The following is a 16,368-nucleotide window of genomic DNA, read 5'->3' as shown; positions in this document are numbered from 1 at the left end:
AACCCAAGTTTACATGGCTATTAGTGGCAAAACTGAGACTGACTCTTTGTCCCGTGTTCTTTTCACCACACTACACCAGCTCCCTACAAACATCACCCCTAATTAATTCACTGCTGAGAATGATGGCCTTATTAGTGCCATGGAGCATCAAACTACATCAAACTGTGCAGACAATAGCTTGAAGGATCTAGTGAGCAGGTGCAGTCCTCTCCTATCCAGACCTCCTTTTAAGTGGCTGCTTTCCATACTGAGTTTTGATTAAAGATCTAGGTCATCTAAACTGCAGCTCCATTGACTCTTAAGGGGGCAACCTCTTCCTCTATTTGGGTACTAGTCCAGAACTCAAATGATTAGAAGCAGATCTTCTCTAACTGCTTTAAACCTTTCTTCCCAGGTGTGTGAAACAAACGCTCATAACACCAGATTCCATCATCCACATTGGCAGTAACTATGGCAACTTCCCTATTCTTTGGAAGATTCTACTCCACTGATAAATAAGCCACACCGAGGCTTACTGATATTTATTGTCACCTCTTCCACAGGCCTCTCTACCCCAGACCCAATAAATGGAACTTTTCACCAGCACTAAATTCACTTGTAGAAACAAAGTCAGCTCCTGATTTCATAGGACTGTGAAGTGTGAATGTCCTCTGTCCTTCACCTCCATAACACAACCCAATCCACTGCTCAGAATTAAATCTGGTAAACTTTCCCTAACTGCCTTATTTTTAGTGAAGTACAAAACCATGACTAGAGATTAGGTTTAGTTGTAGAGCAAGAGAAAGAGAACTGATCTCTCTTCCTAGCCCAGACTCAGATTCTCTAATTCTCAGGGGTGTAGTGTACTAACCCAGGTAAGTCACAGGATCATCAGGCAATCCACATTTGAGCATTTGGCCATTACTGTCTTCGGGGAATTGGATCAGTACTTTGGCTCAAGTTTCCCAGAGTGTTTGGTTTAAAGTTGACTCATTCCCTGTCTATCCCTGGTAGAAGAAGAAAATAAATGGCAGAATTGTCCTAATAGAAGTATAGTGTTTGATTTAGGTATAAAAGGCCATTAGGGCTTGTCTTGCAAAATTCAAGTTCTAATGTCTAATGAGCAGCCTCATTCATTGCTACTGCTGTATCCCCATATCACACAAACCCACACATCTTTATTGAGTCTGCTCAGTAAACTTGAGCTATTGGCTCTCACTTCAGGTCGTTTCTACAACTGGAGAGTCCCTGATTTATACTTATTTCTTGTTTCCCATTCTACTTTTGACATCCCCAAGAGAAAGGGGTAAAGTATTTTCCAGTCCTCTATTCTAACTATACAGAGAGAAGCAATGAGATTATATATACATCTACTTGGGATTCAGAGAATTAGCATGTCCCTAACCAGCTATGACAGTGTGTTCTTAGCCCACCGTGATTGGCTAAAAACTAAAATAGTGATCCTAGCATATATTTTGCCCATTTTCCCTACAGTACCTTTGGAATAGATATTCTAATAAAGGAAGGTATTTTCTTTAACATTAGTCCCTTAAGAAAAATACCTTTCTTTAGTAGAATAACTCTGAGCCTAATGTCTTGGAAGCTACCGGGGTTGGGATAGGGTTTTCTATTTGCTTTGGGTGGGATGGTGGTGGAAAGAAGGGAACCCAAGCTACTATGATTGTTGCTCAGTTGCCCCCCAGTATACATACCAAAATCTTTATAATTGTCATTTGGTTTTCTTAGGTCATTAGTTGTTGGAGGGTGGGGGATCTGAAAGGAAAATTCCTGGTTCTTGGTTGCTTATTGATTAAGAAGCAGTAAGAGTTCAACAAGACTTAGGGTTTTCAGGCTAGCCTCATATATCTTGAGGAGTACAGCTGTTTAGAATCACAGACAGTGATTTTAGCATCAGGATAACCCTGATGTTTCCAGAGTAAAGTAAGAGAGGATGAATCACTTTTCTCAATAGCCTTGTGCCTTGCCTAGGGCAATAGGGTTATTAATATGGAAGCAACTAGGCACAGTCAGCCCCCTGCTCTTTGCCATCCTGACTCCTAAGGGGATGTTTGCTTGATCTTGCTGAGGATGTCAGCCTTTAGAGACTCTGGAACCAATTGTTCTCAGATACTAACACAAAACTTCCACAAAACAGGTTGGGTTGATTCCAGACTCTTAGACCGAGTTCTCTTTATCAGACTGAGTGCCCCTTTAGTCCACTATACTCTTCTTCCCAATCCTGAAAAAGTGACCGTAAGCAGCACCTCTGCTGGCTCAGATATGTGTTATATGGAAGACCTATTGTAGGATTTATCCATGTCATTGGCTACTCCTGCCTTCCAGCAATAGTAACTTCTAGGAGTCCTTTTGTTTTAAGAACTCTCAGAAGGAACTGGTACCCCTCTGCTCCCCACTATTTACTGCATGTGTGGGATCCCTGAAGGGCCAGGGGAAGAGACCACAGCCAATCTCAGCATCATGTACGTGGTTTCCCGTCCACCTCTGGTCTGATGTATTGAATTAGTTGCCAGTTCACTGTCTTCCAGATTTGCCTCTGTGCTCTTTGTTACTGTACTGGATCTTGTTGTGTCTGCTCCCATCAAGTCTTGGTTGGCCAGCCAACTAACAAGAAGTTAGTGTCCATCCTCCCCCAACCCTCACCCCTCCTTTGTCACTGAGAGAATAGAAATGAACTCTCTCGTAGCCCTTCTGCTGAAGTGGTAGGTGAGGGGTGCTCTGACAACTGCGATCTCTGCATGCAGGGGGAACCGTGAGGGGCTGAGCCGCACCTCAAGCAGCCGCCAGAGCAGCACAGACAGCGAACTCAAATCCCTGGAGCCACGGCCTTGGAGCAGCACGGACTCTGATGGCTCTGTCCGGAGCATGCGGCCCCCTGTCACCAAAGCCAGCAGCTTCAGTGGAATCTCTATCCTCACCCGGGGTGACAGCATCGGGAGCAGTAAAGGTGGCAGTGCAGGAAGGATCTCCAGGCCAGGTAACACAGCTTCTCTCCTTCCATCATTTCTTGCTTATCTTCTACAAAACATCACTGATATTTCCTTTTAACAAAACACTAACACAGCCAGATGACGGGAAATTTGATTTCTTGGATCCATTGTCCTTTTGAGTCCCTTCTCTGATTTTCTTTCAAACCTTCTTTCCTAATAGAAAAAAAACGGATTGGGATTAGGTTATTTTATCTGATTTCTGACTGAGGTGGGACATCCCTATCAACCCAGGTTCAGGTTATGTACTAAAATAAGGATGATGGCTGCTTTCATTCTGTGGCCCCTGAGTTTATAAAGAGGGTTTGTAGAGCAGAGGGAACCTTAGAGTTTGTAATACTGTAATTAACTGGTAGCAGCCGATAGGCTAGAACTTTAAGAGACACTGCTGCAGTTGCTTCTCTGGAGCCCAGTCACTGAGAAGGAGCATATGTTCCACATGCCAGCCTGGTAACCACCCTTCAGCTCTCCTGAGCTACTGTGTAACCTTCTCCATATATTTCTGCTGTGCTCTTAGCAGAGGAGTATTTAGTTCTTTTTACCCAGCGAGCCTCTATTTCACCATCCTTCTGCCTCTGATGAATCGCTTGACTTTCGTCCTAGAAGTTCTGTAGGTCTTGTCCTCAAAAGACATCAGTAGTGGTAAAGATTTTGCCTCTGTTAGGTTTCTGTTGCCCTTCTCTGTTACCTCCTTTCTAACCCCACTGCCTCTGCCTTTATCCATGCCAGTTTCCCTGCTTTATCCTCAGCCCTTTTTTTTGGGGGGGTGGGGGGCAGGGCACACTGTGCGGCTTGCAGGGATCTTAGTTCCCTGACCAGGGATTGAACCTGGGCCCTTAGCAGTGAAAGCGTGGAGTCCTAACCACTGGACCGCCAGGGAATTCCCTATCCTCAGCCCTTTTTAGAGCCAGTTTACCAATCTAAAACATGGATCTAACCATGTCAGTCCTCTCTTAAAAATATTCATGTTTCTGCATTCCCTGCATAATAAAATCCAAATTACTTAGTGTAGCATAACTTCCTGACTCCAGTTTGCCATCTCAGTCTCATTTCCAGATGTCCATCCTCCTCTGACCCTCCAACCATTTCTTTTTATTTATTTATATATTTATTTATTTATTATTTTTGGCTGCATGTCAGGTCTTAGCTGCGGCATACAGGATCTTTCGTTGTGGCATGCGGGCTTCTCTCTAGTTCTGGTGTGCGGGCTTCTCTCTAGTTCTGGTGCACAGGCTCCAGAGCACATGGGCTCTGTAGTTGTGGCACACGGCCTCTCTAGTTGTGGTGCATGGGCTCAGTAGTTGCGGCACATGGGTTTAGTTGCCCCGCGGCACGTGGGATCTTAGTTCCCCAACCAGGGATTGAACCCGCGTCCCCTGCATTGGAAGGTGGATTCTTAACCACTGGACCACCAGGGGAGTTCCCAACCATTTTTTGAATATGGCATTAGCTTTGTCTCCTCTTGGTCTGACAGGCCTTCTATTCATCCTTCAAACCCATCACTCCTGCCACGTCCTCTTTAAATTCTTCCCTCTAATCTCCCAAGAGTTATGCTTCCTCATCTTTGCTTTCATACAACTTTATTCATATCACTGATGCGTCCCTTACCAAATGTAATCGTTGTGTGGATGTCCATCTCCTGTCGGAAGATCCTGTGCTGCTCAAGGGCAAGGACTGCGTTCCCTTTACCTTTGTGTCCTCAGTTCATCATACAATGCCTGCACATAGTAGATATTCAGTAAAAGTATTTTGTGTAAATGCATACATGACTTGGAGAGCCTGGAAATGAGGAAGATAGTTGGATGAACGTGTGTGGGGCTGTGTGCACAGGCATGTGCTTGAAGGTTGCCTTCAGCAACTTTTATGAGATGCTGCAAGTTGAGAAGAAATCAAAGAGAAGACAAGTTTCTTAAGGGACTAGGAATCTATATTTTCCCAGGAAGCAAACATTCATGTTTTCAGCTGTCTAATCATGATGGATAGATTCTAGGCACTCCAGGGAAGGTACCTCAGCAGCTTCACATTTTGTTTATTTCCAGAACCAAACATTGACAGTCAAGGTGGTTACTGTCCCCGGGGAGTAGAAACCTGCTAAGATGAGGACTCCCGTCAGCAGGACTGTTGAAATGCATCTGTGCTCATGCATGGATCTGCCCAAGACAGTGGGGGAGTGGACAGAAGAGGGATGACAAGGAAAACAGCAAGGAAAGAGGAAAGCCCTCTCCCCTCCCCCAGGGGAGGGTATGTTCATGGCTTGTGCTTACAACTCTTGCTGGGTCTCCTCTTTGCCTTAGGTATGGCGCTAGGTGCCCCAGAAGTGTGCAGCCAGGTCACCTCATCCCAGTCTGTCCGGGGCCTTCTCCCTTGTACTGCCCAGCAGCAGCAGCCGCAACAGCAACTTCCTGCTCTCCCACCCACGCCTCAGCAGCAGCCACCCTTGAATAATCACATGATCTCACAGGTGAGTCACCACTCGGTGCCAGAGCCCCCTCCGCTCTGATTCAAGCAAGCTCTGGAGGTACAGTCATGTCTCTTGTGCTGTGGGTGGCAGGAAAGATCTGTTTTTGGAGATATGCCACTCCCTCCCCCACCTCTTGTATGTGAGTTGTGGGGAGAGAAGAGGAAGGGCAGAGGTTTGGCCAAAGTGTTCTTAGTAGCGTCACCCTGGGAGTTGTTTTGCTTTATATTTCCTTCCCTTCCTCCTGAGAACTGTCAGTGGGACCTTCTACCCTATTCCACGTTTCTACTGTACTCCGTCTCCCTCTATCCTGTGTAATTAGCAAAGTGATTTTGCTCCCTATATCCATACATGGAGCTTGAAAACATCACAGCTCCTACCATAGTCTAGCTGAGTGTATTCATATGGCTGTTGACCCATAAACAAATATTTATATGTTGGGGTTTGGGGGAAAGGAAATAGCACTCATTAAAACCCCTGCCATAAAGCACAAAACCCCCCAATGTTGTCTTTGTTTCCTGAGAGAGAAAGAGCTCTCTCTTTCTCCTTCTGTTGCTGGCCTGTTAGATGTTGGTACCAACTAGGGTTTAAGTTTTGCTTCTGTGGAGACCATGCAAGTCATCAGCATAAGAATCAGATCCTATTCTAAGCTGGAACCTCCTTGGTGTTTTAGGTTTAAAGTCTCCTTAATACTCTGAGGAGAGATGCTGAGATCTTCACTTACTCTTTTCTTCCATGAATAGAGCTCTTCATGAATAGAGCCTATACTTTATCCTGAAGTATTCTCTGGTAGTCAGGAAGCCAATATGTCCATATTCTTTTCTGCTGCAGTTTAAGTTCTCATTTCACCTCCCAGGCTCCCTCATCTCCCTGCTCAGTTAGTCCACCTTGGCCTCAGATATACCTCTTCCATAGGTACAAGAAGCAAGTCCTAAGCCCTGATACCCCAGGGAGTGGAAACACCCCAGAATGGCCCATTACGACCCCATTCATACATTGGGAAATGAAGCTAAAATAAAGAACAGTGAAGATGTAGGAAACTCTGCTTTGCGGCTTAACGTAACACACATGCCGATCATTCCAAGTCCTTCATCTCAGTCCCTAAATCAGTTTCTCTGTAGTCCTGACTTTCTTTCTTATTCTACCACCATCTGTCTACCACCTCATTAAGTCTCATTCACATTAGCTTACCTCGCTCCATACTGAAGCATTGCATGTGTGTGTGCTTTTTTCCCTGTCTGTGTCTTAATTCAGACCTGTGAGTAAACTCTGAACTTCTCCCTCCAGTCATCCCTTACTGTTTCTGTGTGTGTGTCTCACTTTTTTAAGGTCCCAGTGTTTTTTTGAGTTTTCTGAAATGTGTGTATTTTAATACAGTTCTGTTCCCTTTTCTCCCTCTTAGTCTTCCATCTGTCTCCTCCTTCCATCCATATCTAGAAACAGACAGCAAGAGTGGGAGGGGGATAAAGAGATAAGTAAAGAGACTAACCAGTGGGGACTGAAAAGCTTTTAGATAGAATGTTCCGGTAACCGGCCCTAAATCCCAAACTTTTACTCAGATTCTGTCCCTGCTTCTGAATCATGAGGGTCAGTGGGTCAGTTCTTGGCATTGATTGATCATCCACAGGCAGTACAGTGCTAGGTTAGGTCCTATAGACTGGGGACAGGGGAACATTATTTGGTACAGAGATCTCAGAAATTTATTCTTGCAGTTAATTGTGATCACAAATGCCAAACTAAAAAATCTTATGCTTGGTTAAGTTTTGGTGTCTCTGAAGCACTTATGGTAGCTGCTAATATAATACCATTATATTATTATATAATGGTATTCTCTTTATCCCTTTAAATGCTCTTCATCCCTTTCTTCCTCTTTCTACTGCCTTTTTCTTTCTTCCTTCGTTTCTCTTTTTCCCTGTCTCTCAGCACTGGTAGCTCTCCAAACTCAAGTTGCTGAGCCCCAGAATACTTACTGTTTAGTTTCTCAAATGGTACGTAACAGTGAAGAGATGGAGGAAGTGACCACACACACACATATACTACTATGCTTACTCTAAAGGTTTTCCTTTTGAAGAAAAACCTTTAGCTCTGTAGCAAAAAGCATTTGCTCCAGGCCTGGGGACAGTGCTGGCTAAACTATGCTCTTTCTCTTCTTGGAAGGCCTCTGCCGTCAGAGTAGGCCTCCATATCACACATCAGTAGAACATTTGAAGCCAAGGGGTGAGACTGAGGATTCAAGGACCAGTGGCTACCTTTTGCACAATTAACTTAGAGTAGACCTCTTGAGAAGGAGTCCGCTGAGCCTCTTCATGGAGTCCAGTCAGGATCAAAGAGCCAGTGATCTAGCCCAGAAGTCACCAGTAGGTGGCAGTCACATCCCTCAGGGCCAGTCTTTGGCTTCCCCGTGGTTTTTTTGAAGTTCCCTAACTGGTGTTTGAGACTCTCTAAGAAGAGAGCTGTAGCTGAGAGTAGTGGTAGAATAACTTAAAAATAGCACTGAGACGCCTGCCTTTACCACTACCCTTCCTCAGTTGGGAGAGGCCTAACAGAGGAGCATCCTTTTTCTCTCTTCACTTTTTACTCAGAACTCACAAATGTGAGGAAGAACAGGCAGAGTTGTTTTACCACTTCCCTGTCCCTAAGGCCTCCCCTTGTCCCCCAGAGAATGTAAGGCCTGAAGTATGGCAGGCCCTCCCCCAAGAAAGAAGTGGATTAGGATAATAGAAAATGGGTCTAAAAGTTACCAGCACAAGTAGCTCAGGCTGAGCAGCTTGGCCAGCAGTTATATTTGGAATGCCACTGGCTTACAGAAAATAGGTGTGCCAGGAGAGCCGAGAGCTTATTTTCAAGGCTGTAGCATTCTCTCTCCCACGTCACACAGTGGATTCTCAGTAACTTTTTCCTAGCCAAGATGACTTACATTTTATTTAATGCAGATATCAGGAGTATTCTCCATCTTGGATGTCTTCTAATTCCTGGACTCTCTGCCTCTGGAACTGTTAGTCCCCTCTGTGAAAGCCTGTCCCAGGAGATATGTGGCAGGAGAGTATTGATACCTTGGTCCCCCACAACTCTTAATACTCTGCTTTGGAAAGAGGAAGGAGAGTTACACAAACAAAAAGATGTTTATGTAATTTTGTTTGACTTCTTCCTTTACCTCCTCCCTACTGCTAGAGCGGAAAGAACATATGTCAGGCAGAACTAGGTTCCCATCCCTGCTCTGCTGCATTAGCTGTGTGATCCTGGGTGTATGATTTAATTTCTCTGAGCCTTACTATCTTAACTGCAGATACAAGTTATCTTATCTCCCTATAGGATTATTGTGAGGTTGTAATGAGATAATGTATGTAAGTGAGGCAATGAATATCAGTGTTATTTCCCCGTCTCTTCATAGCTTCTCCAGAGGCTATGACTGGAGAACCGATGAGGTGATTGAAATAGCTAGAGGGGAAGACGAGAGAGAAAAAAATAACTCCCCATTAGTTGGTTTAGAACACACCATGTTCCTAATAAGCAAGTCCTCCTGCTTGAGGCTAGTGAAGGGACTGAAGGAACAAAAGCTAAAACTAGGCTATTTATATTTTATTCTTAAATCCCTCCGTGTTTGCTTATGGGAGCATTTTTCATACTGCCCTCACAGCCTGGAGGAGCATAGAACAATCACTGGAGCAGGAGGAAGTAGGTGTGAACTGGCTTATTTTTCCTTCTCTGCCCTTGGGAGGCTGATGATCCTTGTGAATGAGCACTTCCTTCAGGAAAGCTGTGGTGTGAAATCAGGAGCATGCCTGGGAGAGCGGAGCCAGACCTTGGATGACCCTTCCTACAGAAGCGGGAATCCCTTCTCACGTGGGCATTCAGGGAGGGTTATGCGCCCTAGGAATCCTATGCTCAGGAAAAATGCTTGGGGAAAAAGCTGTGTTTGGGATCAGGCGGCAGACCCTGGCTCTGAGATGCTCACAACAGCTGCAGAGTTCTGAGTGGCTAATGGGGCAGAGTGTGCAGTACGTCTGTACTTATAGGAGAGATTGTTTATTTGTCAGAGATGTGAAAACCATGAGCTGTCCTGGACTTGGTCTCCAGTCTGCTCAGAAGCCTTACTTTTCATGTGAAATTTCTTTTATGATTAACCTTGTTGTTCCTTCCCTTTCCCTCCCCATCTCTGCCCCACCCCCACCCCTGCCTATGCCTCTCCCTGTACCTCCCTTTTCTCTTCCCTTTCCACATGTCTCTCTGCTGGTCCACAGCCAGTCCCGGCTCTGCAGCCCTCTCCACAGCCTGTTCAGTTCTCTCCAGGCTCCTGTCCCCAAGTCCTTCTGCCAGTCTCTCCGCCCCAGCAGTACAACATGGTATAAACTCCATTCCCCCTTTTTGTCTTGTCCGTGTGTGGCCTGTGTCTGGGCGTGTCTGGGTCAGTCTGTGACAACCGTGCAAAACAGTTGTGCTGTTTAGAGGACCATTGTTAGAAGGTATTTCTTCTTGAGGGGCCAGCACAGGCTGAACTATACTTCATTCTAGTGACCTCATAACAGTACTTTAGGCATCAAAAGATGCCTAAATGTAAGACAGAGAAGAACACTGAATTCCCCTGAGTTTCAGGACAGGGAACAAAATCAGATGTTGGTCTAACCTGGGCTCTTCATCCTCTCTACCATGTGCATCCTTCATCTCATCTGCTCCCAGGACATGTCTGAGGAACCCAGTTTATTCTGTACAGAATGATTCTTTATAATTTCCTTTAAAAATAAAAACACAGGGACTTCCCTGGTGGCACAGTGGTTAAGAATCCACCTGCCAATGCAGGGAACACAGGTTTGAGCCCTGGTCCGGGAAGATCCCACATGCCGCGGAGCAATTAAGACCGTGCACCAGAACTACTGAGCCTGTGCTCTAGAGCCTGAGAGCCACAACTACTGAGCTGCGTGCCACAACTACTGAAGCCCTCGTGCCTAGAGCCCGTGCTCTGCAACAAGAGAAGCCACTGCAATGAGAAGCCTGCGCACCACAACGAAGAATAGCCCCCACTCACCACAACTAGAGAAAGCCCACGCGCAGCAATGAAGACCCAACGCAGCCATAAATAAATAAATAAATTTATTTATTTTTAAAATAGTTGCAGATTTCTCTGGTACGACTGGTAAAAACTTAAAATGTTCCCCTATTTTACTATATTATTTTACATTAAAAATATCCTCTTCTGTTGAATAGCACATGCTGTTTAAATTGTTCGTACCCTGACTACAAATCCTCTGAAGATCTGATTTGTCTCATAGTTGATAACTTCTATCATGGTTATAGGAGCCCTGATTTTTTTTAAATTTTGTGTTAATCACACCTGTCTGCTTTTTTACTAGAAACCCCTCTTTCCTCCCATCTCTTATCTCCATTCTGAAAAGTTCTAGAATATGAACCTCAAAATAGTAACTGCAGTCCAGTCCTCCTGTCATCTATTCCTGCCCACTAAGGTAGCAAAATAGCTAAGATCATATCCCTGAAAAGTGAGTGAAACCACAGGAAAGCATTATCTTTTGTTTCTACTAGTTTCATTTGCAAAAGAACTTCTGCTCTGCGTGTGTATGTATATGTGTATTTTGATTACTGTCCATGGAGCAAAAAAGATGAGGAAGTTAACAGACTAATCTATCACCATACAAGTGAGGGATGGAACACCCTCACTCTTTCTGCTTAGAGAAGAGGGCTGAGAGAGAAGGCAATTACAGACCAGCCAGTCAGTCTCGCCCTCCAGCTGGCCATTCACCCTGGCCTCCTTGCAGAGGTGAGAATTGGAAGTGGTTTCTGAAGGGCAGGAGAACTCTAGGCAAGTGTCAGAGAACAGGGGTGGAAATGATTGCAAGAGGGAGTAAGGAGATGAGCAGCAGGCGTTGGGAGCCCACCAGTCTTTCCACTGCATAGGCAGAGCCGGGAAGCCACATGAACCCACCCATAATCCATGCAAGGTGTTATCTGGGTCCTTTATTATAAAAACGAGATTTATGACAATGTAGGGGCCCTTTGTATGGTTGGAGGCATGAGGAAGACAGGAAATGGAAAGATTTTGTAGGGCTTTTTCCCTACTAATTTGTCCTGTTTACTCTATATATAGAAGTTGTGTCATTGCTCCCATCTCCCCAGGACTAATTCTAATAAAGTTCATAATCAGAGTGACCATTGTTACCCCGTATGTGGTAGGGAGACTGGGTCTGGAGTTGGGCTTCAAACAGCTGTTCAATTCATAACAATTTAAAACACCCTATGAGGGCTTCCCTGATGGCTCAGTGGTTAAGAATCCACCTGCCAATTCAGGGGACACGGGTTCGAGCCCTGGTCCGGGAAGATCCCACATGCCGCGAAGCAACTAAGCCCACGCGCCACAACTACTGAGCCTGTGCTCTAGAGCCTGAGAGCCACAACTTCTGAGCTGCGTGCCACAACTACTGAAGCCCACACACCTAGAGCCCATGGTCTACAACAAGAGAAGCCACTGCAATGAGAAGCCTGCGCACCGCAACAAAGAGTAGCCCCCCGTCGCCACAACTAGAGAAGGCCCGCGCGCAGCAACGAAGACGCAACACAGCCAAAAATAAATAAATTTTTAAAAAAACACTTGTGAAAAAAAATAATAAAACACCATATGACAGAGGCTTAGGGCTAAAAAGCACCTCCTAGGGCACACATGCAGGAGTGTCCCAAATTGGTGTAAGGAAGGAAGGCTGTAGAGAGGGCTACTATTTCTGTCTGTCTGTGATAAAGCCAAAGACCTGGGGTTTGATATGACCTCAGTCCTTGGGTCTCCCTCACTCTCTCAACAGACAGATGATCTCAGCAACCCCTTTGGACAAATGAGCCTTAGCCGCCAAGGTTCTACCGAAGCAGCTGACCCGTCCTCAGCTCTGTTCCAGCCCCCACTTATCTCCCAGCACCCTCAGCAGACTAGCTTCATCATGGCTTCTACAGGACAGCCCCTCCCTACTTCCAGCTATTCCACCTCTAACCATGCACCACCTACTCAGCAAGTCCTGCCACCCCAGGGCTACATGCAGCCCCCTCAGCAGGTGAGTGGCTTGGGTTCCCAGTTTAAATCACTAATTCAGGGACTTCCCTGGTGGTCCAGTGGTTAAGATTCCGTGCTCCCAATGCAGGGGGCCCAGGTTCGATCCTTGGTCGGGGAACTAGGTCCCACATGCTGCACCTACAGCCCCCGTGCTGCAACTAAAAGATCCCACATGCCACAACTAAGACCCGGCGCAGCCAAATAAATAAATATATTTTTTTAAAAAATCACTAATTCAGTTTGTCCAGTATTATAATCCTTCTTTCTTCCTCTAGTTTAGACAAATCAGAGGGGATAACTGTCCCCTACCTACCTCCATTTCCCCACCTTGACTTGAGAATTTTCTTTCTAGTCAGAAAGCCATCTTTCAAATAACACAAGTCTTTCCTGTTCTGTTTCAAACTTGTATACGAATGCTGCAATTGCAGGCCCAAAATAGCTCCGTTTACAGATTTCTGGGAATTAACCGTGATGTATTTAATAGTTTGGGGATGTTGAGGCTGAATTTGAGGGACTTTCTGATACATCTGTTTCCTCTTACCATAGATCCAGGTTTCTTACTATCCCCCTGGACAGTATCCTAACTCCAACCAGCAATATCGACCTCTCTCTCACCCGGTGGCCTACAGCCCCCAACGTGGTCAACAGCTGCCTCAGCCATCCCAGCAACCTGGTAAGAGGAACCGCTGATGTATGAAGGTAGTGAGTAAGGGAAGGGGGGAGACTGGGAAAGAGAATTGCCTTTGCTGTTTAAAAAGCAGGTGGGGGGGCTTCCCTGGTGGCGCAGTGGTTGAGAGTCCGCCTGCCGATGCAGGGGACACGGGTTCGTGCCCCGGTCCGGGAAGATCCCACATGCCGTGGAGCGGCTGGGCCCATGAGCCATGGCCATTGAGCTTGCGCGTCCGGAGCCTGCGCTCCGCAACGGGAGAGGCCACAACAGTGAGAGGCCCGCGTACCGCCAAAAAAAAAACCTCATCAAAGAGGAGGAGGGACTTCCCTGGTGGCACAGTGGTTAAGAATCTACCTGCCAATGCAGGGGACACGGGTTCGAGCCCTAGTCTGGGAAGATCCCACATGCCACGGAGCAACTAAGCCCATGCACCACAACTGCTGAGCCTGCACTCTAGAGCCCATGAGGCACAACTACTGAGCCCGCATGCCACAACTACTGAAGCCCGTGCGCCTAGAGCCCGTGCTCCGCAACAAGAGAAACCACTGCAGTCAGAAGCCTGCGCACCGCAACAGAGAGTAACCCCCGCTCGCTGCAACTAGAGAAAGCCCGTGAGCAGCAACAAAGACCCAATGCAGCCAAAAAAAAAATAGATAGATTTATTTTTAAAAATAAATAAAGTAAAAAGCAGGGGGTGCAGGGGGCGGGGGCGGCAGGAATGATTAGGGTCCTGAAGAGGAACCCGTGATCTCCAGAAAAAGAAAAAGTAAAATAGAAGGAAAATTACTGAGAGAGTGTGACCTCCTAAACATTGTTGATACTATGCTAATGTCTTCTCTGCTTTGCCCATCCCTAGGTTTACAGCCCATGATGCCTAACCAGCAGCAGGCGGCTTACCAAGGCATGATTGGGGTCCAGCAGCCACAGAACCAGGGCCTGCTCAGCAGCCAGAGGAGCAGCATGGGGGGCCAGATGCAAGGCCTGGTGGTTCAGTACACTCCACTGCCTTCTTACCAAGTGGGTGCATTTTGTACTAGGAAAGATCACCCAGTCCTTGGGATGAGGAAAAGGAGGACAGTTTCCCACATCCTCCAGTCTGACAACTCGAACACTAAAACATTGTCCACTTTACCCCTAGAATTTTTAGGTTTTCTTCCTCTGAGAGAAGGCCCAGAGAGTCTGAGAACAGTCTTTATTTAAATTGTTTGGTTTTTATATAGCCATGCAAACGAGTATATGCCCAGAAAAGTAGGATCTAGAGGAAATTAGACTCCTTCCTGTACATCACATGCCCATGGGTGAGGTTTGGAGAGGAAGGCAATGGAGGTAGCTCCAAGCATTTCCTTTACTCAGGTAAGGAGAATAGGAATCTCTAAAGGTAGGGAAGGAGGTTAGAGTGTCCTGGTCTAGTGATGACTAGAGGCTGTTCTTTGGATGAACTCTTTGGGAGTAAGAGTGGTCATTCTCTTCTTGTCTCCACCCAGGTTCCAGTGGGTAATGACTCGCAAAATGTGGTCCAGCCGCCTTTCCAGCAACCCATGCTGGTCCCTGCGAGCCAATCTGTGCAAGGGGGCCTCCCAGCAGGGGGCGTACCAGTGTATTACAGCATGATCCCTCCAGCTCAGCAGAACGGTACAAGGTGAGAACTCCCAGAGAGTTGGGGTGCATCTCCCACAGACCTTAGCAACTGTTGCACCATGGTTTTGTTTGCACTGGGAAAGAAAGGCAGGGGTAAAGATCCCAGTGGTACCCTAAAGCAGGTAGAACATGAGGGAGTTCATTCTCCTTTTCTCCTTGTCATTTCGATATTTGCATAAGAATTCATCAGCAGGAAAAATTCCTGCTTCGGAGACAGAGGCTTTATAATTTCCCCCATTTTTTGTTTTTCTAATCACTGGGATTCAGAACTATGAGATAGAGACAGCTTATTATTTTAAAAAAGCAATTTGGAGTATACATATGTAAATTTCTCTGTGTACCTCCATATCCATGGATGAATCTGAGATAGCCTATTTCTATATGTCTATTTATATATATCTTAGTATAGCTCGTAGCTAATAGAATTTTAGAGGTAGAAGTTACCTTAGAAATGTCTAAATATTTAGACATTTCTAAGTGTCTAATAGTCCACTCCCCTTGTTTTATTTTTCTCACTTCTTTTATAAATGAGGAAATTCCAACTAAGGATGTTAAGAAACTTACCCAAAGTCACAGAAGTAGTTAGTAGAAGCAGAGCTGGGACTAGAACTCAAGTCTGGGCCTACCTCGATGTATTTCTGTGTCTCTCTCAGTGTCCACATTTCTGTCTTTTTATGTGTATGTCTCCACGTTGTCTTGAGTTTTGTGAGATTTTTTCCCCATTTGTCTTTAGTTGACTATATGTGTTTGCCATTGAGAAAATATCCTAAATCTCCTTAGTTATTTTTGCCCATCTCTCTCTAGCACTTTAGCCCTGTGTGTCTGTCTCTGGCATTCTCTTCGTGTTTCTGCTGTGTTTCTCAGAGTGTGTGTGTGTGTGCACGCACACGTGTATGTGTTTGGTGTTTCTGCACTGTTGGGAAGAGCATGTGTTACTAACATTCCATCTGTAGCGCTGATTAGCAGCTTCCTAATTGGAAGATGATCAAGTACAAATATATATAATTAACTTTGAACTGATGAGTGATTTTAGAAATTGCCTGGCAAATTGGTCTGGGAATGGCTTGGAGCTGCCTTGACTTCCCACAGGGGAGGCTCAGGAAGCAACAGCTGTCTGCCAGGAGTTGCGTTCCTCCCTCTACCGCTTTACCACTCTTCTCTTCTCCATCTCCCCAGCCCTTCTGTGGGGTTTCTGCAACCTCCTGGCTCTGAGCAGTACCAGATGCCTCAGTCTCCCTCTCCCTGCAGTCCACCACAGATGCCACAGCAGTACTCAGGTAAGAGGACAAAGAATTGAGGGGTCTTGGGCACTGGTGAGAGCAAACACTGCTGAAGGACTTGTGCTTTAGAGCTGGGAAGGACAAAGAGAGTTCAGGGATTGGCTCTGTCCCCAACTGTGACCCCATCATGAGGGAAGACCAAAATCCTAGCTGGCTGGTGTTTTCCAGAGGTGCTGAAATTGACCCCTCAAGAGGTGAGGTTGGTTGCCTGATCCCTATCCCTGGGGAGTCACATGTCGATTGAGTTCCTTGTTTTCTCTCCCTCTCCCTCTCCCTCTCCCTCTCCCTCTCCC

General features: G+C 46.0%; 1 protein-coding gene across 13 annotated transcripts in view; it reads left to right on the top strand.

Moving 5' to 3' along the window:
- Nucleotides 1-16,368, top strand: part of R3HDM2 (R3H domain containing 2) — a 155,231-nt gene that overhangs the window by 123,361 nt on the left and 15,502 nt on the right. For 8 of the 13 annotated variants that reach the window (XM_029205956.1, XM_029205960.1, XM_029205963.1 and 5 more), the window contains 8 exons: nucleotides 2,742-2,974; nucleotides 5,279-5,445; nucleotides 9,684-9,785; nucleotides 12,246-12,488; nucleotides 13,034-13,160; nucleotides 14,014-14,174; nucleotides 14,642-14,796; nucleotides 15,972-16,072. In XM_029205956.1, coding sequence (XP_029061789.1) covers nucleotides 2,742-2,974; nucleotides 5,279-5,445; nucleotides 9,684-9,785; nucleotides 12,246-12,488; nucleotides 13,034-13,160; nucleotides 14,014-14,174; nucleotides 14,642-14,796; nucleotides 15,972-16,072 — 1,289 coding nt within the window. The remainder of the gene's footprint in view (nucleotides 1-2,741; nucleotides 2,975-5,278; nucleotides 5,446-9,683; nucleotides 9,786-12,245; nucleotides 12,489-13,033; nucleotides 13,161-14,013; nucleotides 14,175-14,641; nucleotides 14,797-15,971; nucleotides 16,073-16,368) is intronic. The other 5 variants (XM_029205967.1, XM_029205966.1, XM_029205964.1 and 2 more) reach the window with 1 other exon arrangement.

The sequence above is a fragment of the Monodon monoceros genome, unplaced genomic scaffold (genome assembly GCF_005190385.1).
Source record: "Monodon monoceros isolate NGI ecotype Baffin Bay Population unplaced genomic scaffold, NGI_Narwhal_1 Super_Scaffold_6, whole genome shotgun sequence".
Lineage (NCBI taxonomy): Eukaryota > Metazoa > Chordata > Mammalia > Artiodactyla > Monodontidae > Monodon > Monodon monoceros.
The sequence above is the reverse complement of the archived record's forward strand: the minus strand, read 5'-3'. Positions and strand labels throughout refer to the sequence as shown.